Source organism: Arachis duranensis, chromosome 3 (genome assembly GCF_000817695.3).
Source record: "Arachis duranensis cultivar V14167 chromosome 3, aradu.V14167.gnm2.J7QH, whole genome shotgun sequence".
Classification (NCBI taxonomy): Eukaryota; Viridiplantae; Streptophyta; class Magnoliopsida; order Fabales; family Fabaceae; genus Arachis; species Arachis duranensis.
The window spans coordinates 2567667-2595151 of record NC_029774.3 but is presented as its reverse complement, the minus strand read 5'-3'; the positions used below and the strand labels follow the sequence as shown (position 1 = coordinate 2595151).

General features: G+C 34.3%; 5 protein-coding genes across 7 annotated transcripts; 1 reads left to right on the top strand and 4 right to left on the bottom strand.

Moving 5' to 3' along the window:
• Nucleotides 1-8317: 8317 nt before the first annotated feature.
• Nucleotides 8318-11300, top strand: LOC107476843 (serine/threonine-protein kinase PCRK1). The gene is made up of 4 exons (XM_016096764.3): nt 8318-8877; nt 9456-9722; nt 10195-10317; nt 10523-11300. The coding sequence occupies exons 1-4, from the start codon at nt 8452-8454 to the stop codon at nt 11093-11095; spliced, it is 1389 nt and encodes a 462-aa protein (XP_015952250.1). The 5' UTR covers nt 8318-8451; the 3' UTR covers nt 11096-11300.
• Nucleotides 11301-12025: 725 nt separating this feature from the next.
• LOC107476844 (probable serine/threonine-protein kinase PBL10) lies at nt 12026-14535 on the bottom strand. Its single transcript, XM_016096765.3, has 6 exons — nt 14436-14535; nt 13715-14040; nt 13287-13422; nt 13054-13196; nt 12830-12953; nt 12026-12745 (listed from the first exon to the last, which is right to left on the bottom strand). The coding sequence occupies exons 1-6, from the start codon at nt 14485-14487 to the stop codon at nt 12318-12320; spliced, it is 1209 nt and encodes a 402-aa protein (XP_015952251.1). The 5' UTR covers nt 14488-14535; the 3' UTR covers nt 12026-12317.
• Nucleotides 14536-20420: 5885 nt separating this feature from the next.
• Nucleotides 20421-21567, bottom strand: LOC107476845 (mitochondrial import inner membrane translocase subunit TIM9). 2 transcript variants are annotated; one of them, XM_016096767.3, is made up of 3 exons: nt 21438-21567; nt 21225-21340; nt 20421-20821 (listed from the first exon to the last, which is right to left on the bottom strand). In XM_016096767.3, exons 2-3 carry the CDS (start codon nt 21317-21319, stop codon nt 20635-20637), a joined length of 282 nt encoding a protein of 93 aa, XP_015952253.1. In that variant the 5' UTR covers nt 21320-21340; nt 21438-21567; the 3' UTR covers nt 20421-20634. The 2 variants fall into 2 exon arrangements, with proteins under 2 accessions (XP_015952253.1, XP_015952254.1); XM_016096768.3 differs by having other exon boundaries at nt 21225-21332; nt 21438-21557.
• Nucleotides 21568-22504: 937 nt separating this feature from the next.
• Nucleotides 22505-23317, bottom strand: LOC127739554 (protein TRM32-like). Of its 2 annotated transcripts, none has more exons than XM_052258828.1 (2): nt 23178-23317; nt 22505-23046 (listed from the first exon to the last, which is right to left on the bottom strand). In XM_052258828.1, exons 1-2 carry the CDS (start codon nt 23221-23223, stop codon nt 22505-22507), a joined length of 588 nt encoding a protein of 195 aa, XP_052114788.1. In that variant the 5' UTR covers nt 23224-23317. The 2 variants fall into 2 exon arrangements, with proteins under 2 accessions (XP_052114788.1, XP_052114789.1); XM_052258829.1 differs by having other exon boundaries at nt 22505-23043.
• LOC107476846 (uncharacterized) lies at nt 23318-24986 on the bottom strand. Its single transcript, XM_021137276.2, has 3 exons — nt 24950-24986; nt 24592-24665; nt 23318-24486 (listed from the first exon to the last, which is right to left on the bottom strand). Exon 3 carries the CDS (start codon nt 24289-24291, stop codon nt 23686-23688), a length of 606 nt encoding a protein of 201 aa, XP_020992935.2. The 5' UTR covers nt 24292-24486; nt 24592-24665; nt 24950-24986; the 3' UTR covers nt 23318-23685.
• Between the last annotated feature and the right edge of the window lie 2499 nt (nt 24987-27485).

Sequence of the window (27485 nt, the reverse complement as noted above, 5' to 3'; positions counted from 1 at the left end):
GGAAAGCTATGAGTATCATTAGTCTTATTATATCATTAGTTTTATATATATAATAGTACCAACTGAAGAAATTAAGTAACATTTACTTTATTATTATTATTATTAGGGCGTAAACCCCACTAAACTTCCGACTTTGGATTTTTGCAATCTGTAACTCCAATAAAAAATCTAATCCGGTAAAAGTATTTGTATCATCCTCCTCTACACGTTGGCACCACTTTTGACCGGTAGAAATTGACGGTGACGTAGCTACTTTATCCCTTGAGTTTGACCAACTGGAGTTTTAGGAGGCATAAATAATTATGGACATTTTCTTCTTCGATAGCTCAGTCAGAAAACTTCTCTGGAGCTTCGAATATTTTGATTCCGTACAAAGGTATGGTTTTGATTTCTCGTAGTTAACATTTAATGTCACGTGAAAACTCAGGCTAGGAGACTTTAAGATAGGAATAGACTGAATGTATAATTGATGGATTGTGTATATGGAATAGAATGTGTGGTTCAGCTGTTGTTAATAATTTGCTGTTGAAGTTGGTTGATTTTGGAAAAAGATTTAATATTAGTATTTGTTTGATTTTGAAATAATTTGTTACTGGAAATGATTTGAAGGATTGAGAGGTGTTTGGTTTGATAGTTGGGACCCTTGAAGGGTGGCATAAATTTGAGTCTTAGAAGAGATATTGCCAAAATTTCTATAAGAATTGGAGTTTGGATTTGAGGCATTATTTTAAAAAAAGAAAAGAAAAGAGATTATTATGTGGCTTGTGTATTTGAGACTATTTGTTGACCCTCTGTCGTAAGATGTGACCGGGCACTTTAACTCCCCTGATTCCCCCATGGGCATGCATATATATATAAATATCGAATATTATATTTGAGCTTGGAGTTCGTCTCCATAGAATACTATATTATTGAGTTTGGAGTTCGACTCCATGGAGCACTATATTATTGAGCTTGGAGTTTAACTCCATGGTATATTATTGAGTTTGGGGATGCGCGCACAGAGGGACTGTCTAATGGTTAACTACTAGGACTTGTCGGGTTGGCTGTATAACCGACAGATGAGACTCATCAGCCATAGGACAGGCATACGTCATATGCATTTGTTTGTTTGCTTGAGTGTGCATTGTTTTGGTTTGCTTAACTGTTTAATTCTGCTTATCCGCTACTTGTTCTACTTGCTGTAAATGCTTCTCTACCTGTGCTTTTCTTGCTTGAACTATATGTGTATGTTTTCTGAGAAATCCTTCTTGGCGAAGGTGTGAGGAGAGAGGATTGTTCTGCCAATGATTCGGAGGATTAGAGGAGACAGAATGTGAATTATTAGGTTAAAGTTAGATTTAGAATTAGAATACCTTAGACAACTTACCTAATTTCTGGTTTAGTTGAATTCTTAAGCTGAAATATGAGTGTCGAAGTTCTAGAAACGCCTCTGGCTTTCCCGAGACCTTTTATATTAACTATGCGAGCACCTTTATCATACTGAGAACCTGCGGTTCTCATCCCATACTATGTTGTTGTTTTTCAGATGTAGGTCAAGAGACACCTTGTTGAGCGCTGGATATCCTCCTTATAAGCGAAGAACTACCTTTTGGACTGTCATATTTTGTTTTAGGCTATGTATATATGTTTATAAAATCTCCGCATGTACATTTTGTGTTTTGTCCCTCCTAGAGGTTGACTTGGAGATACAGGTGTTTATTTTGTAGTTTAAATTTTATTTTGGGTTGTATACATATATAATTATATACTCTGGCCGGCCTTAGCTTTGCAGGTCGAGTCTGGAGCTTGCTATCTGAGTTTTGGAACTCTGATATGTATATATGCTTTCAGCTTCCTTTTGATCTTGTCTATCCGTTTTATGAATATCCATGCGAGTGTCACACAATTTTTCTGTTTATCGTTCTTGTTTAGCTTATTCTTCAAGACTCTTAGATATAATTTCTTTCAACTATATTTATATGTCTTTTTTTTAGAGGTCGTAATACCTCGCCACCTCTACTTTACGACTTAAGCGTAAAACTCTGTGTGGTAAGGTGTTACATTATGGTATCAGAGCAGTTCGTTCCTATAGAGCCTGAGGGATGGACTGATTATGCTTCTGGGCATACTCTGGGTGTGTGTATGTGCTATTAGGATATCTGATTGATATATGTGGCATAAATGTTCATGAGCATGCATTTCGAACTTGAAGCATTAAACTTGCGATATTGAGACTGATCAACTTAATATCACTTGCTTGGTGTGAAGGGACCAAATGTCGTCTCGTGGATCCGAACGAGGTATACGGAGAGGAAATCCCGTGGTTGAACCAATGCAAGGACGTCAAGGTGGAAACTCTAGTGCTAGTACAAGTAACATACGTCGATACTATAGGTCAATGACCCTTACTGACTTCCTCAAGAATGGTCCACCTCGGTTTAACGAAAACGTCAATGCCCTGGAGGCTGATCAGTGGTTTCGAGAAGTCAAGAGGTTTTTGTACACTCAGCACGTTCCTGAAGTACAGTCAGTAGAAATAGTGATTCATATGTTGGAGGGAGATGCTCAGAATTGGTGGCAAGAGTTGTGTCATACCTTGTAGGTGGAGTTAACGGATGTCCCTTGGAAAAGATTCAAGACAGAGTTTTACGGGAGATATTTCTTGCATGCATTTCGCACTGCAAAGGAATTGGAGTTAATGCAGCTGAAGCAAAACGATATGTCCGTTGCCGACTATACCCGTGAATTCAACAATCTGTGCCGTTTCTCAAAAACTTGTCAAGGAAATCCAGCTGATTATGAGGAATGGAAGTGTGCTCAGTATGAGAAAGGACTAAGGAGAGATATCTTTAATTACGTGTATCCACAAAAGTTAACAAATTTCACTGAGTTGGTTAAGAAGAGCCAGCTCGCAGAGGATCGCTCCTTGAAGTGGACACTGCTACAGGAAGGCTTTGGTGAGACTGCTCCAGAGGAGCCGCACAGGGCCGGATTGAGAATGTGCTTTCGATATAGAGCACCAGGACACATGTCTAGGGATTGTCCACGTGGGAGAGCCGCAAAATCGGGTTGGCCACGACAGGATCGAGGTAAGTATGATACAGAATGTGTAGGACAGATTTGTTCTGTGTAGAGCTAGGACCCTGCTTTCGTTTAGGTTACATAACCGGATATGGAAGTTTAGGACTGGAAAGACTGGACGTAGTTTTGGACTCGGATACAGACTAGGAATTTAGGTCGATAGAAATATCTCTTTGTTAACCAGTTAGGTGTCGAGAGAAAAAGTAAGTTGTGATAGATTCAGAGTCAGAAGCTGAACCAGTTTTGATTGTATTATGAAAGGTGATACCATTAGAATCGGCAGAACTTAGGAGCTAGATGAAGCGAGCATTAGGGATGATAAACCTATCGTTCTAATACCAGCCTGCCTTATAACCTTTCTGCATCGAGCCTATCTTGTATCTTCCGCTTTGTGTAGACTTTTAAGCCATAAGAATATTCTGGGCTTGCAAACTAAACATGTCAAATCTTTCTGTTTTTCCTTGACATGTTTAAGAAGGAAAGTTATGTTAGTATGAATCTTTTTCATTTTATATCAATTTTCGAGGGCAAAAATTTTTGTAAGGTGGATAGAATGTAACGATCCTCAATTTTAAAAATATAAATATAAATAAGTTATAATTTATTTTATAAAATTAGAATTCTTTATTTTTAAAAAATTTTTTTATTATCAGTAATTGAACTAATTTTATAATAATTTAAATTTAATCAAATCCATATTATTATTATTATTATTATTATTATTATAAACATTGTATATAGTTGCCGTAAGTATTAAATTGTATTATATATGTCTGTCACCTATCAGGGAAGTTGGAGAGCCGACCCTTCTTTTTGGTTTGCAGAAGTAGCTGGTTCATAGAGAAGACGATAGATGCATCTCCATTCTCTTCATTGGACCACACAACATCCTTTACAAGGCAGTTGTGGTTTAAAGAGTTTCGTATACAATCATGGATGGATGCCTTCGCTGGACACAGACACCTCACTGATACCATTGGTCATGCGCCTGCTACAATGTTATTATTATTATACTTGCGCTGCCATATATATATATATATATATATATATATAGAGAGAGAGAGAGAGAGAGAAATGAGAGGCGAGAGAGAAGAGTAACCGAGAGAGAGGAACGAGAGGGCGTAAACCCCACTAAACTTCCGATTTCGGATTCTTGTAATTCGTAACTCCAATAAAAAATTTAATCTGGTAAAAGTATTTGTATCATCCTCCTCTACACGTTGGCACCATTTTTGACCGGTAGAAGTTGACAGCGACGTAGCTCATCTACCCCTTGAGTTTGACCAACTGGAGTTTTAGGAGGCATAAACAATTCTGGACATTTTCTTCTTTGATAGCTCAGTCAGAAAATTTCTCTGGAGCTTCGAATATTTTGATTCCGTACAAAGGTATGGTTTTGGTTTCTCGTAGTTAACATTTAATGTCACGTGAAAACTCAGGCTAGGAGACCTTAAGATAGGAATGGACTGAATGTATAATTGATGGATTGTGTATATGGAATAGAATGTGTGGTTCAGCTGTTGTTAATAATTTGCTGTTGAAGTTGGTTGATTTTGGAAAAAGATTTAATATTAGTATTTGTTTGATTTTGAAATAATTTGTTACTGGAATGATTTGAAGGATTGAGAGGTGTTTGGTTTGATAGTTGGGACCCTTGAAGGGTGACAGAAATTTGAGTCTTAGAAGAGATATTGCCAAAATTTCTATAAGAATTGGAGTTTGGATTTGAGGCATTATTTTAAAAAAAGGAAAGAGATTATTATGTGACTTGTGTATTTGAGACTATTTGTTGACCCTCTGTCGCAAGATGTGACCGGGCACTTTAACTCCCCGGATTCCCCCATGGGCATGCATATATATGAATATTGAATATTATATTTGAGCTTGGAGTTCGACTCCATGGAATACTATATTATTGAGCTTGGAGTTCGTCTCCATGGAATACTACCAGGACTTGTCGGGTTGGCTGTATAACCGACAGATGAGACTCATCAGCCATAGGACAGGCATACATCATTTGGAGTTTAACTCCATGGTATATTATTGAGCTTGGGGATGCGCGCACAGAGGGACTGTCCAATGGTTAACTACCAGGACTTGTCGGGTTGGCTGTATAACCGACAGATGAGATTCATCAGCCATAGGATAGGCATACATCATATGCATTTGTTTGTTTGCTTGAGTGTCCATTGTTTTGGTTTGCTTAACTGTTTAATTCTGCTTATCCGCTACTTGTTCTACTTGCTGTAAATGCTTCTCTACCTGTGCTTTTCTTGCTTGAACTATATGTGTATGTTTTCTGAGAAATCCTTCTTGGCGAAGGTGTGAGGAGAGAGGATTGTTCCGCCAATGATTCGGAGGATTCGAGGAGACAGAATGTGAATTATTAGGTTAAAGTTAGATTCAGAATTAGAATACCTTAGACAACTTACCTAATTTCTGGTTAGTTGAATTCTTAAGCTGAAATCTGAGTGTCGAAGTTCTAGGAATGCCTCTGGCTTTCCCGAGACCTTTTATATTAACTATACGGGCACCTTTACCATACTGAGAACCTGCGGTTCTCATCCCATACTATGTTGTTGTTTTTCAGATGTAGGTCAAGAGACACCTTGTTGAGCGCTGGATATCCTCCTTATAAGCGAAGAACTACCTTTTGGACTGTCATATTTTGTTTTAGGCTATGTATATATGTTTATAGAATATCCGCATGTATATTTTGTGTTTTGTCCCTCCTAGAGGTCAGTTGACTTGGAGATACAGGTGTTTATTTTGTAGTTTGAGTTTTATTTTGGGTTGTATACATATATAATTATATACTCTGGCCGGCCTTAGCTTTGCAGGTCGAGTCTGGAGCTTGCTATCTGAGTTTTGGAACTCTGATATGTATATATGCTTTCAGCTTCCTTTTGATATTGTCTATCCGTTTTTTGAATATCCATGCGAGTGTCACACGATTTTCTGTTTATCGTTCTTGTTTAGCTTATTCTTCAAGGCTCTTAGATATAATTTCTTTCAACTATATTTATATGTCTTTTCTTTTAGAGGTCGTAATACCTCGCCACCTCTGCTTTACGACTTAAGCATAAGGCCCTGTGTGATAGGGTATTACACCACAAACTTTTTATGTGTGGTAGGGTGTTACAACCTGCCTCTACGTTTTCAAACTCAAGATACAACTCAATCTGTGGTTGTCGCATCTGAGCTGCCGGTGAATTTTGACCATATTCTGCATACTCTCTTCGTCAACGATCGGCATAATATCAAATTGTATTAGACCACCAAAAATTATAACCGAATTTCGATACAATATACTGCTCACTCTCCTCGATATACTGTTCTCCATGCTTTGACAGAGACCGTTCTAAAGCTTGATGAACGTCATGGTGCATGGAACCACAAACGAAAACGGATTCTAACACACAAACCTCACTCCCTCATGAGTATTCCGTATAATCTCACTGATGTGATACACTACTAAGTTTGCAGTACCCTCTATTACACTAGTAACATACTCAAGCAGTACCCTCCTTAACACTAGCAACACAATCAAAGAACACTCTTCTTCACAATGAAAATGGTACCGAACTTTGCCTTATATAGACGAAGCACTCAGCATGCCTCTCCCGTGTTGCATCACCAACCAACTAGCCTTAGACACGTGTAACATGCCCCTCGCGTATTGCAGTTCCGTGCAACCAAACTTTGCCACATGGCATTCACGCCCACCCATGTGCTAGCTCAGCACGTCTCCTCACGTGTTGCAGTCTCATGAAACCAAATTTTATCACGTGTCATTCATGTCCACCAAAATGCTGCATGCAATACGTCCTCCTACATGTTGAAAGTACCTTCTGACACCCTGCCAATCTGCTAATACACATACTACACCCATTTCCAACTAAAATACCAAATTTAAATCCATAACCAAATTATTTAACCTATAATTTAATTCATTTTTTCTTTCTCATTACAGAAAAATATTCTCATACATAGAAACGAATGAATCATTGAATTGACTAAACACACTAAAAATGATATAATAATGGAAAATCTAAATACTATGCATAACATTTTAGACTTTAATTTTATGAGTTACGACTGCCAATGTTATAAATAAATAAATGACTGGCAGCCACATTAGGTAGGCAGTTGGTTTGGTTTTATCTTCCATTGCTTTCTTGTGACCACACTAACGCCAATTGCTCCATCCTTTCTTAGTTTAACTTTCAAATTAATTTAAAAACGGTTCACTATATCCTAAGATGATTTGTAAAGATATTAAAGAGGATAATGCTATTTATCAATTTAAAATGCGAGACTTTAAGTTTCCCTGTGTACTGAAAAAATATTATATAAAAACAAAAAATTAGTTACTAAGTGTATATTTATATATAATTATGTTAAATATACACTAAAATTAGCTACTAAATCGGTCACTATAATAGAATATATATTAAAATATAAATACATAATGACTAATTTTAGTAGTTAATTTTAATTATAAATATTATTTTTGATTTATATATTATATTATTATTTTACAGATATTTTAATAAAAGAATGCATCAAATAATTAAATGTATCATAATAAAATAAGTAAATATATTATAATATATAAAGTACAGACACTTCGTTGAATTGTCGTGTTTACGTGTATCGGACACATTTCAGACACGACACTTATCGATACTTGTATCTTTTGTGTCTAATCGTGTTTTAATAAAAAAATAAAAAATTATTCTCGAAACACACTTAAATACAGTTAAATATTATCACATGTCAACATGTCTAGTCTTATTTTAAACATATATTTTTAAATGAGTTTATAAATAATATATTATTAATTATTAAAATAAAAATATTTTAAATACTTTCTATAATTTAAAAAAGATTGTTAAAATAATTAAAAAAATTAATTTATATTTTAATATTAATAAAAGAGCAATGCTAGGGGCCAGCAATTTTTGTGATTGTTAGTCATCAACTAACCATCAATGATGATTTGATGGTATGAGATTGGTATGAGATTTCATCCAATGGCTCACCTTCCTTTGCTGGTTACATGCTGGCTAAAATTCAACAAAACTATTGGTCTCCTAGACTTTTCCTTCTTTTTTTCTTTTTTTTTTTAATTTATGATAAAAATTAAAAAATAATGGAGTGAGTATATATATAATGCTTTAAAGTGTGGGGAAAAAAATAAAAAAGAAAAGAAATAAAAAGAAGAAGAAAAAGAGAGTCGATAATTGAATTGAATTGAAAGTTGAAAGTTGAAACCGAAGAAATGAGAAGGGAGTGCAATTGACCCCTTCCAAGTTCCAAGTTCCAAGTTCCAAGTTCCAATCTTTTCCTTCTTCTTCGTCTTCTTCTTCACAAATCATCTCAGCAATGAAGTGCTTCCACTTCCCAAGCATCGAAAGAGACCACCGGCGAGACTACGACAACGAAGACGGCGTCGTTTCAAGCAGCTGCAGAACCTCAAGGGTCTCATGGGCCCGCTCCCTCAGCGTCGCTTCCTCAACCCTCGTTCGCAACTCCGAGTTCGACGACACCGACTCTTCCTTCAACGACACCCTCGCTTTCCATGACTTCCTCTCTCTCCGTCGCGCCAACAACCTCCTTCTCTTCTCATTCTCTCAGCTCAAAACCGCCACTCGCGGATTCAGCAGGGCCCTCTTGATCGGCGAGGGTGGCTTCGGCCCCGTCTACAGGGGGACCCTTTCTGTTCCTGATGACGGTGACGGTGACGGTGACGGTCTTTCAGAGGTGCAGATGGAGGTTGCAATTAAGCAGCTGAATCGTAACGGCCACCAGGCATGTGTCAACCACCGTTAATGGATTTTCTTTTTTGTGTTTTAAATTTTGATTTTTGGTGATGACCCATTTGCTAGTTGCTTCAGTTTCGTGTATTCAATGCGTCAAAATTTTATTTTGATAATTTCTAATGCAGTTTTGGGGATTTTGCGCGGAATAAAATTGTGCATTAAACACCATTTATTATATTTATATTTCATACCATTTTTTTTCCTTCGGATGATGACCCAATTATGTTTATGATTGATTCGATTGGTACTATGATATGTTTTGTCTGGCTAGTTGCCTCAGTACAGTGTTTAAAAACTTTGATTTTGATCATTTTGGATGATTACTTACTGCGTGTTTGGTAATAATAGTCTGTTTTAAGGAGAATAATTGAATTTTTCTTAATGTTGTGAGGGTTTTAATTTTCGATCAAGAAAAATTACTGTTTTTGACTAAAAAAATGAGCTAAAAGAAAGAAAAGATATCAGATTTTGCTGTTCTGGTTTTTGCCCTTTTTTCCTAGTCTAATGGGTTGTTAAAGGAGCTATGTTTTAATGGGGTTTTCTGTGTTTTGCATTTCTAGCTTTCAGGGGCATAAAGAGTGGATCAATGAAGTGAACTTGTTGGGTGTGATCAAGCATCCGAATCTCGTGAGGTTGGTGGGGTATTGTGCAGAGGATGATGAAAGAGGGATTCAAAGACTTCTTGTGTATGAACTTATGCCTAATAAGAGCTTGGAAGACCATCTTCTGGCTCGAGTCTCATCGATGTCAACGCTACCATGGACCACGAGATTAAAAATTGCTCAAGATGCAGCTCGCGGTTTGGCATACCTTCATGAAGAAATGGATTTTCAGGTATAGATTTTACATGCCTTATTTAAAGCACCTTGAGATCAAGCATAACAATCAAAATTTGTCACATCACAGTCATTCAGAAATCAGATCCTAGGTTATCATTTATTGATCTGTTTTGCCAAAGACATGGTTGATATAGTTTCCGTCCAAAAAGTCACTAATTAATACATGTATTTTGGTGGGTTTTTAGCATTTTTGTGAACCTTTTATTATTGTTATTATTATTTTTCTTTCGGTAAATGAAGCAAACTGTTTTATCTTTACTTGTTTAAGGTTCTTTCTTTAACTCTTTTTTTAAATGTAAAAATAATAAAAGAATTATCAAGAACTGGTTTCATAGAATTCTTATTTAGCATCTTAACAATGTTTTTTATATAAAATAGTTGTGGTTTTGCCATGTTTTATGGCATTTTGCATCAGCTTAGATCCATAAAGTAAGAAACCATTGTGATTCTCATTCCAACTGATGCAGCTAATATTTCGAGATTTTAAGACTTCCAACATTTTGCTGGATGAGGACTTCAATGCAAAGCTTTCTGATTTTGGACTTGCTAGGCAAGGTCCCTCGGAAGGGCTGGGCTATGTTTCAACAGCAGTAAGAACAAGTCCATTCTCCGAAAACTCATTATATATAATTGGTGATAATTATATTACATGAACTTCTTTTCTCAGTGCTGAATGCTATTTGGAGTAGGTTAGATGAATCCCATTATTTCATTGTTGAATGAGTATCTCATTTGTTTGTGATCCTGATATTCTACTAATGTGAGAAATAAATGACTCATTTCGTCTTCACGAAGGTTGTTGGTACCATAGGTTATGCTGCACCAGAGTATGTTCAGACTGGTAAGCTGACTGCAAAGAGTGATGTATGGAGCTTCGGTGTAGTTCTTTACGAGCTTATCACTGGTAGGAGAGCTGTAGAACGGAACCTACCCAGAAATGAACAGAGGCTCTTGGAGTGGGTAAGACCTTATGTTTCTGATCCTAGGAAGTTCCATGTTATAGTAGACCCAAAACTTGAAGGACAATATTGCATGAAATCAGCTCAAAAGCTTGCTACTCTAGCAAACAAGTGCCTCATGAAGCAGCCTAAGTCACGTCCGAAAATGAGTGACGTGGTTGAGTTTCTTGCAAACATTCTCAATGATACTATTCAGGAAGAAAGCATCCCTCAAGCTGTTGTACCCAACGGAGAAGAGAAAGTGAAGCCATCATCTGTCAAGGACATAGAACCTGAACCAGCTGCTAAGCAAGGGAACAATTATCTGAAGAAGGTTTTTGAGTTTAGAGACATGGTGAGCTTAAGAAACAAGTCCATTGGAAGGTTAGATTGGAAAAATTGGGCACCTGGGCTTGTAAGAACTTGGTGATATGTAATGTGCATAATTTGAAGTGCCTTGCTCATCACAATGTTTGGTAATCACGTAGTTTTGAATCAGTGAAATCAACATTGTTAGGCACAGAGTTGACATACTCTGCTAATATCCAATTTTGTGTTGATTAATAGTTGTGTGTAGTGTGTACAGGTTAATTATGAGTAAAGCAATAATATCAATTGATCTGGCTTTTTCAGAAGATACTACTATTTTTATTTTCTTTTTCAGTAATGCATTCATATCAGATAGACTTGAAATATTACACTTAAATAGTCAAACACAAAAGGAAACAACTAATCTTTATCTCAAAAAGCTTGAGTTAAGCAACAACTTGTGTGAAGTCTTACTTAAGTAACTAAATTTCCCAATCAATCGATAATCTTAATTACCAAAATCTAAAGAGGGTTCAATGTTTTGGAATGTTCTTAAGATATGAAGCATATCTATCTTTCATTTAATAAGGATATGGCGTTACTATATAGTTGCAACATGCCAAGATTTTGTTGGACTGCAGAGTTCACTTTTGTTTCATTTATGTGTCATTTTCTGGATAGGTTGTGCCATGTGGTGACCATGTCGGATAGACCAAGTTGGATGATGGCCCGAAAAAGGACCATAACCGATTTAATCGATCATGAATCATTCATCAATAGTCACTTTCTAGTGACACAACAATGGCCATTGTGGATCATCTTTGCTAAAGATAGTTTCTATAAAGTACAACTTGGCATTCTCAAGTCATTAGCATAGAGTGAGTTCGAAAATGATGTCAAAGATTCCAAAATCCAAACCATTGACATAGTAGAGTCCATTCTGCAACATCTTCTTTTGTTTTCTTGTGGGGTTAGGCTTCTCTATTGGACTACTTACTGCAAAATGCTTCAACTCTTGGTCATAAACATACAAATAATATAACATTTAAGGTTTAGAATAAATGCTGCTTTTGCTCCTTAATGAACCGTTCTTACTTCTTAGTGACACTTAAACCACAGTTTATTCCATCATTCTCCAAAACCAAATCTACAAGGTATCCCTTTTGGCCTAAGGATGAAACAGCTGAACATTACACGAGCAACAAAATAGATCAAGAGAAATTAGGCTCTGAATGTATTAGCTACAGTAAGATATGTACAATCTGTTATATAAACTATGATCTAAGCTTGCTCGAGTTCATGGAGATGGATCAGCAGTATGCATAGCCTTTCAGCTTTAAGTTTCAAGTGCAGAGTGCAGTTGCAGATGGCCGAGGATATGCCGTGCTAATTCTCCCAGGTTTAGCATCATCGGCGCTTCTTCTGCGAACTCTATGGCCATTGCCAGGACGATTCTGATTTACATTGACAATCTGAAGCTGCTCCAAACTGCTAACAACTTCATCCATGCTTGGCCTCAACTTGGACTCTGGTGCTAGGCACCTTAGTGCAAGGACAGCTACCTTAAAGGCCTCATCTGGAGAGTATTGGCCTTCTAGACGGTTATCTATCACTCGATGAACCTTGCGCTTGTTCGCAAGGTATGGCTTCGCCCATTCCACCAAGTTGTGCTGCCCAGAAGGACGGTTCTTATCAACAGCCCTCCGGCCTGATAACATTTCCAATAGGACAACTCCAAAACTAAAGACATCACTCTTAGCAGTGAGATGACCTACACAAAAAAGTGAACGTCCATTAAACAAAATTCTATTAAGCTTAATCTTGGATGCATTAATGATAATTAATCCCACAATACCAGTTGCTAGATATTCAGGAGCTGCATATCCATAGGTTCCCATTACCCTTGTGGAGACATGACTTTTGTCACCGGTAGGGCCATCCTTCGCCAAACCGAAATCAGAAAGTTTTGCATTATAATTCTGTAATTAAATCCACAAATAAATGTTCAGATATGATATCTAATTTGTTTCCTAAGTTCATCAAATCTAGTTCTGATGTGTGTGTACAGAGGACGCATACTGAATCAAGCAACACATTTGAAGTCTTGAAGTCCCTATATATCACTTTTGTTTCGGCACTATGAAGAAATGCAAGCCCTTTTGCAGCACCAAGAGCGACCTTCAAGCGAAGGCACCACGAAAGAGGTTGAAAATATGAGCCTCCTGCCACCACAACATAGCTAATGTTTTAGAAACACTTCTCATCATGTTTAACAATGTGAAAAAAAAAAAGATGAGGCAGGAAGAACTCACTCCTGAACAAATGATTCTCCAAGCTTCCACGAGGCATGAATTCGTAGACCAGAAGGCGGTGTTCATCTTCAAGACAATACCCAATCAATTTCACCAGATGGGGATGAGAAAGCTGGCCTAGATAGTTCACTTCAGCCTAAAAGATACAAGTAAAACACAGTAAGACAAATCCACATTGATCTAAGACTAAGAAGTGAGAACAAACTACTTAGTTTTTCAACCAAATAACAATATTGTCTATTACCATGCTTATTCATACTAAACCAGTAATGAGGAGATCACATTTTTACTATGCTACTAATTATAGAAATTCAGTTTACCCCAAAGGAGAAACATCAATCAGAAAAGATTACTTGAGATCTGCTTCTTAAATTGTTAACCATACCTTGCCTATAAGGTAAGAAGTAAAAGAAGCAGATTAAACTCACCAACCACTCCTTGTGACCTTGGAAACCATCCTGATTAAGTTTCTTCACAGCAATAACAATGCCAGTGCCAGGTTTAGCAGCTGCAAATGTCTGCTCATCAATCCATCCCTTAAAAACTGATCCAAATCCACCTTCTCCCAAGACGCTGTCCGGACGAAAATTTCTTGTTGCAGCCTTAAGTTCGATCAAAGTAAAGCTCTTTAGATTCGGTGACTGCAAGATCTCACCCTCAGTTCGTGGATTTTGAGGCATTGAAACCGTTGACACCTTACTATTTTGGTTGCTGAGATCATTTCTATGGCTACCAACATTCTTTGAACTTAACCCTGACAGAAGACCAATGATATTAACACAATTGAACTTTCACTAACAAAAATTTACATGCATACAGCATTCCTTCAATGAACTATCAAATAGGTTCTTAATCCTTCAAAAAATGTTATCAATCTCATTGGTACACTCAGAAGAAAACATGCATGATTTTAAGATTAGGACTCAAGACTACAATCAATGAATATATTGAACTTCCATGAAGAGAAAAAATGGAAGAACAAGAAGGCTAAGCCGAAATCCACTTTGCTAATTTGCTTAGTTAAAATAAACAAAAAGTAGATATTTAATAAAACCAATCAACATGAATGGATATATCTAAACTAAACTCAGAAACAGAAACCAAACCAAGGTCATGCCAAGGATGAAGGAAAAAAAGAATCTTTAATACCAGTGTTATATGGGGTCTCAGCTTTAATTTGGTTGCTCAAACAAATTCCCATGGCCAGAGAAACTTGTTGCCTAAAACATCACCAAAGAGAAGAGCAAATAGAATCTTGAATAGGTGTTGAGGTGGTAGTGGTTGCTTTTATATCGATGGTTGAATGGATTGTGAAGACAAGAAGAAAAGAGATGAGAAGCTCTTTTTTGTTCTGTACTTAAGAACAGACTATTCAAAAGGTCAGAAAAAGCAAGTTGACTCAAGTGGTTTCACCTAAATACAAACTGTGGTACACAAAATATACTTAATCTCCTAAAACTAAAAGAATGGTTTTATGGATGGTTTTTTATTTCCAATGAATTGGAGAATTCCTAATTCTAAGCATTACATTACAAATTTATTCACACTACATACTCACACACTTAACACCAAAGAGATTTACTCTTGTGAAAAACAGCATTTTTACCTCAGAGTAATTTATATTAGTTTGAAGAAGGAAAAAAAAAAAGGGAAGAATGGTTGAGTATAATATTTTGGATAAAGTATATTTTTTATTCTTTAAGTTTGACAAAAGTTTTAAAAATATCTCTAAATTTTATTTTATTTTAATTTTATCCCAAAAGTTTTTTATTTGCATCAAATATATTTTCGATGGCTAAATTTACAAAAAATTTAAGACCAATCTAACCATAATGCATCAAAATTATATTTGATTTGTTTGTGTTGAGGATTGTTCTTATAAAATTATTGTCGAATTGGTCTTAAATTTTTTGAAAAATTAGTCGTCAAGAGTATATTTGATACAAATCGAAAACTTCTTTTTGGGATATTTTTGAAATTTTTATCAAACTTTAGAGACAAAAAATATATTTTACCCTATTTTAGTTTTAATGTATCATATTCATTTTCCATATAAACTTTTTCCATTTTTTTTAGCCTTGACTAAAATCTGAGACCAAGATTCAAGATTGTTGAATCATCCAAAGATATTTGCATATTAAAATAAGTTACCGTGCAAATTAAATATATAAAAAGCGACAAGAAATCTTAGCTCTGTTCACCACCACTAAAAACTTTTGGGGTTCCATGATGTATGTTTTTGTTTTGGCTTTATATATTTATCTCCCATGTTGGTGATGGATGGCTTGTAACACTTGGCTTCATAGCTGGCTTCTCTTCTCTTTCGTAATTTGTAGTGTTCTCTCATCTAATTTCGTTAACCTTGTCTTGTCCACATCCTCCTCCATAACATAATTGGACCCTTTAGGCATTTGTCTCTTTGAACTTTCATTATCCATTAATAATGTTAAACCACACTTTAAGCAACCACTAAGCAAGTTAACAACAACAATCATGACTTTTTCCCAAAATTATAAATCCAAACTTAGATTCTTCCAATCAAGGGAATTATTGTTCTTCACTTGATTCATCTTGGTTCTTGTCTTATTATTATAATTTAGTGTCCAAATAAATATATGGTATATTATAAAATTTTTAGTTTTAATGTATCGTATTCGTGCAATTAAAGATATGTATGATGGAGTCACAATTAGTGTGAAGACTCAAAGTGGTGTGACAGATAAATTTTCTATTGGTATAGGATTACACCAGGAATCATCTTTAAGTCCATACATTTTCACATTAATCATAGAAGTACTCATAGAGCACATCTAAGAGCCTGTGTCATGGTGTATGCTTTTTACCAATGATATCATCCTTATGGGAGAGTTAAGGGAAGACCTAAATAAGAAGTTGGACTTATGGAGAGAAACTCTAGAAGTGTATGGTCTGCGCATAAGTCGTAGCAAGACAGAATATATAGAATGTAAGTTCGGTTTGAGAAGGGAAAACCCTAATATAGAGACGAAGATTAGAGAAAACATGCTACGAAAAGTTAAAAGTTTTAATTATCCTGAATGCATCATACAGGATAATGGAGAGATTGAAGATGTTATAAATCATAAGATCCAAGCAGATTAGTCAAAATGGCAGAGTGCATCTGATTTTATATGTGAGAAAAAAATGTCTAAAACTTAAAGGTGAATTCTATCGCACTGCTAGTCTGCTATAAGACCGGTTATGATTTATGGTACGGAGTGTTGGACGGTTAAAAAGGAATACGAACATAAGCTAAGTGTGGTATAGATGAAGATGTTAAAATGGATGAGTAGTCATACACGATTAGATAAAATAAGGAACGAAGATATAAGGGAGAGAGTTGGAGTAGTACCTATTGTGAAAAAGATGGTAGAATCGCATCTCAAGTGGTTTGGACATGTGAGAAGAAGATCGACAGAACATCCAATCAGGAGTGTGGATGAAATAGAAGATGGACAAGGGATGAAAGGCAGAGAAAGACTTAAGAAGACCATCCATGAGATGGTCAAACGAGATCTACATGTAAATGGTCTCTTTGTAAATATGATACATGACAAAGCTCAATGGCGTCATTTAATTTATATAGCTGACTCCATCCAGTGGGACAAGACTTTGTTGTTGTTGTTGGTGTAATATCATATTCTTGATGTTGCTGGTTTAAATTTTCTCTTGAACTTTGCTACACGTCTTCTCATCAAAGTAGTTTTGTTCATTTATTTTTGAGTTGGACCAGTTACATATATAAAATTCACCTATGTAATTTGACTATAACGCATGATCACGTGCGAGTTCATAAAGAATGTCAAAGGAGACATGCATGCAAGCTAGTTACATTCACTTTAGATGCAATAACAACGTTATCATCACAGTTTTCTCGTCAGCATTCTGAGATCTATGATATATTATCTACGAGTCTCTTATTTCATGTGACATTCATAAATATTAATCCCTTGGTTTTTATGGACTATATAAAACCATGTCCTACTGTTACTTTTATGGAAACACCATCAATAAAAGTTTTGATGTGAAACTCTCTTATTTATAAGTGAATTTACTAAATTAGCTACCTAGGGGTGTGAATCCACCGTTCATAATTTTAAAATTAATAATAATGTCAGCATGAATTAAAATTTGAACCACATAATTTTATGTGAATTACGTATACTTTGTAATAATTGATTCTATATCTTTATCGAATACATAATAATTTGTAATCAGTTATATCTACCATCTTCTTGCAGCTTGTGTTACATCGTATGTACTATAACCTGCATCTGCATACGCATATTATGTGCATTAGAGTTTAGAAAGGGGAAAATTCAGTTTTGTAAAGGAAACTTCGCCAAAAACAAAAAGAAAGAGCAACGTAACACACATGTTTCCTTTTTTTTTTTTTTATATATCACTATCTAATAGAAATAATTTTTGAAGATTTTTCGAATAATAAAATTTTTTTAAGAATTAAAATATTTAATTTAAAATTGATTAAAAATTAATTTGAGTGTTCTTTTTATGTTTATGAAAAGTTAAATAACTCTATTTTTTTAGTGTGATCAAAACTTCATAAATAAAATAGAAAAAAGTTTAAATATTAAGTGTTGCCTATTTGTATATGCACCTTTAAATAATAATTTAACATCTCTAAAAAAGCTATATTAGATGTACAAAATATTTGCTAACTATACAAGAATGATATATTTTGCATGATGAAATTAACGATTTGAAGTCAAAATGGTAGATTTTATTTGTTTATGCATTTATACAAATATATATTGGAAATATAAAAATTTGTTGTATAACTTTTTAAAATATTTCTTATTATAAAAACTAATTCTACTAGTAATAATGATTACCCAATTTAATTTATGAAATGATAGATTAATATTCGCTTATTAATTAATATACTAGTAGAGTATATAGTAGTATATATAAAGCTGTTACTGATATTTAAATGTGATGAATATTCCTTCGTTTCCGACACACACCATGGCCACTTGGCCAGCAAAGCCAATCAAGATATTTTATTTTTTGGTTTACCCAAAACGGTATCCTCCAACCTGACAGGTTAAAGAATAATTTGTCGCGAATCTGAGTTTCATTTAAGAGTTTGCTGCTGACCAATGAGTTGCTGCATGCACAAAGTGGGATTCGAACTCCCGACACTTATTTAAGCGAACGAGTGAGCTGACCACTCGACCAACCTAATCAAGATTAATTGATACAATATTGCCACTGTATTGCACAGGGCGTAGCGGGTCCATGCTTTTATCGAAGAATAGACAGATAAAATCAAGATGAATAAGATAGAATCAAGAGCGTACAATGTGCGTACTTTTTTTTTCAATCAAATCAAATAATAAAGAAGGAAGCTTCGCCTTAAAAAAAAAAAATCAAAATAAAAGATATCATGCTTTGCCCTTTGTCACCTAATGCTTCGTGTTCTACCATAGTTGGCTCCAAAACAAACCCTACACAAAAATCTAATTTCACACACTTATATCATATTAATATTATTATTATTAGGTAGTTTTTAAATAAAATGTATAACAGAAGCAACTAACTTGAGCTGAGCCTTAATCTAGGGGTGTCCATGGATCGGATCCGATCCGCATATTCGCGTTATTTATCTGAATCCGATCCGAAAATTGCGGATATGTATCCGATCCGCAAGGCTTTCGGATCGGATCCGCACACTAATTGGCTCGGATTGCGGATTTTGTGTTGGTATCCGCATATCCGCGTATCCGCAAAATTAAAGAAATAAATAAGTAAATATTCTTTTTATGTTTTATTTCAATTAATAATTATCATATATGTTATATTATTTTAATTTATTATTTAAGAAAAGTATGTTTAATATTATTTTAAGAGTAAACATATTTAAAAGAATAGAAAAATGAATTTTATTGATATTTTTTTAATAAAAATAAGTTTTTAAAAATATTTTTGTGTTTTGCGGATATATCCGATATCCGCTCCGATCCGATCCGCAAATGTGCGGATCGGATCGGATCGGATCTAACTTTAAAAACTGCAGATATTGAATCCGATCCGATCCAATGATTTTAATGCGGATCGGATCGAATTTTTGGCCATATCCGATCCGATTCGCGGACACCCCACCTTAATCTGAATTTGAACAAGTGCGTACGGATGATGTCCTACAACTACAATAGGAGAAAATTATTATTTATTTTGTCTTCTCATTATTGTGTGTGGTCAAGTATCTTTTAGATTGGCTTTGGTATAATCAATTACTCAATAAAGTCAAGTTATTTGGCATAGAGTTAGTTGCTACTTGCTACTAGGCCAAAACCAAATTAAACTAATAAGTATATTACATTGGGAGAAAAAAGGAAGAGCACTAATAAAATAAAGTGGGGTTAACCAAATTTGTCGGTTTAAAGGGTGAGATTCCTTATTCATTGCCATTTGTATTAGGAAAAGTGAAAGCGATGTACAGTCTACAGAGCAGAACAATTTCTTTCTTTTTCTTTTTCCTCAAGAAAAAAGTCCATTATTCAAACTTATACATTATTCAAATCTAGAATATGCAGTGTTCAAGTATTTTTCTTAGACATGTAAATGTTAATAGTAATAGTAATATATTAAGATAGAACATATTATTCGTTTATATATAAATTTAAATAGGGTTTAGCTTCCCTAAAGCTTGATAAACTTAACTCTTTGAAAAGGCCAAAGCCCATATGGCCATATCCATTGACAACTTATAGCAGCCCCAACCATTCATAAAATAAAATTCCAAAATAGGGTCTTGTATCTACAAAGACCCTAGAAAGAACACCTCATATGAATAACATTTCCAGGCCCAAAGAAAAATGAATCTTGTTCAATACCCAAAAAAAAAGAAGAATCATGCTTGACCCGACTGGAAAATTTTGTTAGCATACATTACAGCAGAAACAAAAACTTTCTCTAAATAACATAGAAATTAGAAAAGTTGAAATCATTGATGACTTTTTACTTCTAAATTAACCTAAAAAAAAAAAAAATTGCATGCGTTCTATAAACCGAATAGCTAGAGTTTCTGCTTCATTCCATTTTACGCCTATTTTCAAGTACATAAACTAAGCTCTTTTGTAAGACATAGAAACCTTTACATGCAGAGAACTCACTTGGGTAGCTCATCCTTCGGAATTTATTTAACACCAGCTCTTGGCTACACAAACCAACCAGGAAAATTCACTTCTCTACACTATATTGTTTGTTTGTTCAAGGGATAAAATTATAAATAAACTAACTGAATGACACACCAAAAAGAGGGACAAAAACAGAAAAACAGTTTGGCATGGGAAGATCATGAAAGACATCAATCTTGTGTAGGAGCTCCTTGGTTAAGCTCAGCATATCTCATGCCAACGCGCATTGAATGCTTCAGAAACTTCTCAGCACACCTCTTAACACAGGTTTCCTCTTGTTTTTGCAGGGATTTATGCTTGAATGTATCCACACAATCAGTGAAACACTTCTCCACCAATGAATTATACATTCTCAAACTGGAATGCAATCAATATAAATCATAATCATGTCCCAATAATCTTACACCAAGCAAATAACAGTGAAAACAAACGTAAATTTCCATTCATCTGTTCAATCATTTACACTCCTTAGAGATAAATAAACAAAAATAATGTCATAATCTAGAAATATAAAGGAAATTATACATTAAAATTCAATTTCAACCATTCTAAGTAATTAAAAATGTTGTTCCCTTAACGTCCAGATGCAACATTCAAAAGTGGTTACACTGGTTTAAAGGAGAACTTGGCTATGGCTTCAGAACAACGAGCACCACAAAGATCTGAAACTATTTGTGCTGCCCTAACTTAGAATTTAGGAACATGAAGCTCAAATCAAAACACATGGAATTAGTTAACAGATAAAGTGAAGAGGAGGTACCTGTCACGGATTTGAACCTGTTCCATCATGGACGCCATTCTTTGCTGATCAGCTTCTGGAAGTGATTCCAAACCAGCTAACATGCTCTTATCCATGATTCAATTCAACCTAGTGTTCTTCATTCACATTAATCAAATAAATCACACACCTCAAGCAATTATAGTACATCCACTTCAATCTCGTTAATTAAAATAAAATAGTAATAAAAAAAACCTGTGGAGACGGAATCTCTGGACCAAGAGAGAGGCAGCGAAGGCAACCGGAGAGTTTGGAGAAGAAACTGAAACCCTAAACAGAAATGGGTATTAGTGGGCTTAACGCTGAATATCTACACATCGGGAATGGGCCAAGACCAAAAACCAATCGATTTATTAATCTATGATCCACGGATAATGGAGCCAAGATACTACATGACATGGAACACGTTAAAATATAAAGTATTTTTTAGATAAATTTTAATAATATTTTGAGATTTTATTGATATTAAAATATATTTTTTAAATTTTAGAATATACATTTAGAATAAGACTGGATATGCTGACACGTAATGATATTTAAGTATGTTCAAGTGTGTTCGGCAAAAAATTTTATATTTTTTATTAAGACATGACAGCAAATACGCGTGTCAGTCAAGTATCAATGAATGTCGTGTCTAAAATGTATCTGTCACGCAGATACAGTAATTTAGCAAAATGTCCGTATTTCGTAGGATTAAATTCTCAGATTAAATAAATTTAAATCCAACAAGATTAATTTATTAAATATGTAACTGAAAGTTAGTGCTTATAGAAAAGTTAAACTTAAATAAAGTTTGAGGTTAATTTTGTAAAAGAAAAATATTTTATGTATAATAAAAATTAATTATTATATATTTATGTATATTTATATACATTAATTGTAGTAGTATGATAATAATTTTTGTGTGTGTGAGTGAGTAAATAGTATATAATAAAATTTAGCTCAAATTATTTTCTTTATTAATATTATTATGGCAGTGTTAGTGAATTAAAGTTGGAGAAATTAAGATTGAAACATGTACACTGGTATTAATATACACTCACATGTAAGTTACATGAAAATCAAGCCACAATAAATAAACTCCATTGTCAAACCCTTACACAACATCTACACTATTTACATGAACTCACAGAATCCTATAACACTTGAAGAAATTAAGAACCAAGCAGGCATTTTGAAATAAGTAGTGCATCCACTCTTTCTCTTGAAAAATTTTCATGTGAAGATTATTTCATCTACTAAATCTTTGAAAATATTCTCTTCTAGTCAAGTGCTGCACACTCCTCTTCATGCTTGAGGATCATCCAGCCATTGTTTTTGGCCAAATCTCCACCAACAACATCATCTAATGTCTGATCTAGCTCTGGCCTCAATCTCAGGTATAAGTTAACTCTAATCCATACTTCATTAAGAAGATGTTGTTGCCCCTTATGCATTATTGTGGTGTTAGTTGATGATGATGTCTCATATATTTGGAGCAGCACCTCTTTTACTATGTTAGAAAGAAGAAGGTGATGATGATGATGGTTGGATTTGGCACTATCTTCTCCGTTGGATTCAATTTCATGGAACCAAGATGTATCAAAATCCATGAGCAAGGATGGCTTAATTGGTTGAACAATGTTCTCCTCATTTCCCATGAGGCCTAGATACTCAAGAACATGTTTCACATATTTGAAATTGGAATCAATGTCTTCATTATCTGATTTAATTCCTCTGCTTTCTGCTATTGCATTTGTGTTATTTGGTAATTCAATCTCCAATTCATTCATGCTAGAGCTCCTTGTATTTAGTTCTCTACCTGCTATCATTTGGCAATAGCAAAATTGGATTATATTGAAATGTATCTATATCTTCTTTTTTCTTGAAAGCATGCAAATCAAATAGTACTACACTAATCTAATTATCTAATGCATATAATCACAGATATCTTACCTTCTACATCACTGGCTTCAAGTGTTGCTATTGCCTCCTTGGCCATACTTATTTGCACTTGTAGTTGTTCTTGGAGAAAACTTCCATCTTCTAAAGCTAGCTCATGTGTATCCGATGATACATCATCTTCGAGTTCCCCATCGTTTTATCAGATAAAGGAGCAGCATTCGCATCGTTGCCACTGATATCCATTGCTTCCTCCATTTCAGTTTCTGTAATGTGATCAAGTGAAATGTCCTTGTTTAAAGGAGTTTTCTCTGAACATGGATATCATTTTTAACAGAAAGTGCCTCATGTAGAATCAAGAAGTTGAAAGAATCAAGATTAGGCAGGGACAAATTCCTTCTAGAAGCCTTAGGAGGACACTGACACAAACTCATGCTATTATCCTTATCCTCATTTGGCAATTTTAAGCTTTTAGACATTGATCCATGACACTTGATATCTTTGCCAAAGCTTTGCTCAAACAACTGAGTGTATCTATCAAGAGACTCATTAAGAGAGGATTCTATTTGCTTGCAGCCGCAAAATTTGTGTCTGCTGGAATCAAAACAAAAATATTTATTCTGATCTGAGATTCCATTCTCAGTATTGGTGATGCCATATTCGATGAAGCTCTATGGTGGTGGATAGCTTCAACAGAAGTTTGGTAGCCACTTTTCTTGAATTCCATAAGAGCATGTTTAATCTTCTGTTTAATAACCTTGAAACGATGAAGAACTAATTGGTTCCACCCTTTGTGATTCAAACCTTGAGGATTGCTTGAAGAGGAAGAAAATCTTTGTTTTTGTTTAATGGATGCAAAGGTCTTTAATGCTTGAGTACTATGAAGCAACTTGTTCTTCTTGTCGAAAGGCCAAATTTCGCTTTGCTTGTGTTCAAAGGTGGTAGGACTAATAATGCTTCTCATCTGTGATGTCTGATGAACTGAACCTGATTTTTCCAAACTTGCTTTGTTATTGAAAGCCAATTGAAGTTGAAGATTTTCCCCACCAACATGAAGATCATGTAAATATTTTAATATCAAATCCTTCTCCACTCCAAGTACCTCCAAAGAATCAGAATACCTCTTAGAATTAACAGGAGTATCTCTGTTAAGCTTATTTGCTTCCATAAGATTTTGATCAAGGACACCTTCTTTGGTATCATGTGCTTTACTTTGCACAAATTTATGTGATGAACCTGAATTTTTGGATTCACCATGGAAGCTAATGATCCAGCCTTTGGAGTTTTCAGTTTGTGATCTTTTATTTCTGCTCTTGGAAGAACTTTTGCCTTTAGCACTACACTTTTGTTCATGTTGCCTAGCCTGCTATATATATATATATATATATTAAATTTTAGTTACAATAACTATGTACATAACATTTGGTAGCCAATACCTTAAAATAGAAGCTTAAAGGTTGAAGCTTACCAAGAGGGGTTCTGTTTCTTCATCTCCAATTTGTTGGTCTCCCCAATGGCTATGCAAAATGTTTATTCTCTTATCTGAAAGAGTTTCAAACAGCAAGCTATTATGCCAAATTAGGTTTCTACTTTCTAGTGCTTAATATCTCATTTTAGAAAGATTATTTAAAATTGTATTAACTAGAGATCAGTAAAAATGGTTATAGATGTATGCATATAGATTCTACAATATGAAGAGGTACATATTACTGTTTAGAATTACTAATAATGATTCCATTCAAGTTTAAAAAAGTGCTGATTATGCAGCAAAGCAAAATGATTGAAGCAAAAGTAGAGAAAATAATAAAATGATGTGAAATTCTTACATGTGGCAAGTCTTGAAGGGTAATGGTGCTTTTTAAGGGGGAACACATTTCTGATATTAAGTCAATGATGGTAATCAAGAATATGAAGCATGCCCCACATGCATCCTGGTCCTCCATCATTATTCTCCTGATGGAATTCAATAGTAGCTGATGTCTTCATGCAAGAAAGAGAGTGCTTCTTTCCCATATTATCTTATGATAATAGTTTTAAATTCCACATTTTGAGTGACAAATTTCTAATCAATTTCTTCCACTAGGCCTTGTTCTGTGGAATCCTGATCAATCACATAAAGAAAAAAATAACAAACAAAAAGGCCTTATTGGCACTCTGCAAATATTAACAAGGATTAAAGAGTAATTAAGTACATACTATTATTATATTAAAATTCATATGTAACAAATATCATAATGTTTAGACAAAAAGTTGTCTACAATATAAAAAGAAGGAAATTTATGAACAGAGGCAGAACCTATACTATATCAGATAAACAGAACATGCTGTTAGATTTTAATTACAAGTTGTAGTTTCATCCAACTTGCTAAAAACTGAAACCAGAATAACAACACTTCAAGACATATGAAACTGACATATATAGCAAAAAATTCAACTAAGAATTGATCTCTAAACATAACTGGTTTGAAACACCTACCTCCAACTTCAAAGTTTTTTTTTTCCCTTGATAGAACTGAATGCAGAAGCACAAGAGTAAAAAGAGAACAAAAAAGGTTAAAGGGAATTCTAACCTCTTAGGCTTGAGAAACAGAAGAAGGTAGCAAGAGAAAATGGAGTTTGTTATATCTGCAATGTTATGTTGTCATTGTCTCTTACTCTTTGACTTACATCTACCCATTCAACTTTCTATTGTAAAAGCAAGTCACACATATTATATAACTACTGATATATAAATATCATTCTTATCACTGTCTCTATAAAATAAAATATGAGTGCACTAACACCAAATTCACATTTTTCTAACATAAATTTAATCACTTTTATTCCAATTGGTCTATTTTCTTGAGGGGAAATAGAAACATGCAGAATGAAGTAATCATATTTCGTCTCACTCATTAAAAAAAAACGGTACAACATTATTTTTGTTTTTTTGTTGCTAATATTAGTACAAATATTAAAGCAATTTAATATTTTAAAAAAGAAGTTGGAATATATATACAAGAAAATACTGAGTTAAAGAAACTCCTTAGTACTTGCACACATATAAATGTAAGAGTATACAAGGTTTTGTTAAGTCACTTGTTATATCGTTTTGTTAAGTCCCTTGTTATATCGTTTTTAAGGACTTATACAAAACCATAATTGAGTGTGAAATATGACCGAAGCATTTAACATCATCAACTTATATTAACAAAGAAGCCTAAGTTGATAATGGGCCAGGTTCTATGGATCTAAATGGAAAATCAGGCCCGGCCCATCATGATATTAACAAGGTCTATGACATTGCTTTAGACCAAAGTAAAAAAGAGTCCATGGTTGGATAGGCCTGAAAAACCCATTGCTTTTGTGATTTGAAATGTTCACAATTGGAACAGAGTGGGATTTAATTTCACTATTTCAGCAAACCTTAGGTTAGTATTGGAGGTCATGTATCTGATTATGAAAGAAAAAGGGAAACAAAAAAAAAAAGAAGAAAAAAAATATTATTGTTATCTTTGGCAAATAAGAAATAAGAACTAACACAAATCATAACAATAATTCATTAGCAGTAAGTTGACAAGACGAGCCAAAATGCATTTAAATCAATACATTACTAGTAAGCACATAGATAAGCATGTAAACCTAAAATAGTGAAAATTTATAGCCAATTACACCATAGAGTTAATAGTTATATGAATTTTGTTTTTTTCAGCTTAAAAAATTATTGGCATCTATTGTAATATGTTAAATAACTTGAGTTAGTTAAGTAAGTTTTGAGATTTGAATCTCGCATTATACATACAACAATTTATTGACCAACAAATTAATCATTGACCTACTCGACCGTGAAAAAAAGAAGTTGCGTGTGCTCCCTGATTTGAGAGGACGCATAAGCAAGCATGGGAAACAATGGAATGAAATGAAGTCACATTCACACATACACGAATTCAACGCACTCTATTGTCAAAGTTGTGAATGATAATTCATAACACCATACAATCAAATTTTGCGACAAAAACGCGTTTAAGTGTTTTCAAGACATTATCTATATATGTTGCATGTTCATTGCTCACGGCTAATAATAACTTGACTAATGTGACCATATAAATATTATATATATATATATATATATTCTTCTTAGCTTATTATTACTAAGGTCAAATCTAATGGATTGTGTTTGCTCAATGGCTGCCACTACATACAATAAAAATATCATCATTCACATCTTCTTATTACCTCCCTTCTTAATTCAATTCTATTTCCACACTCATCATCATGCTCATGGATTATTAGCAATTCTTTCTTAATAATCCTCTCATTGAGATCATCATATTCATATATATTATATATATGTACAGTTTCCTTGACTTTGAAAGAGACATT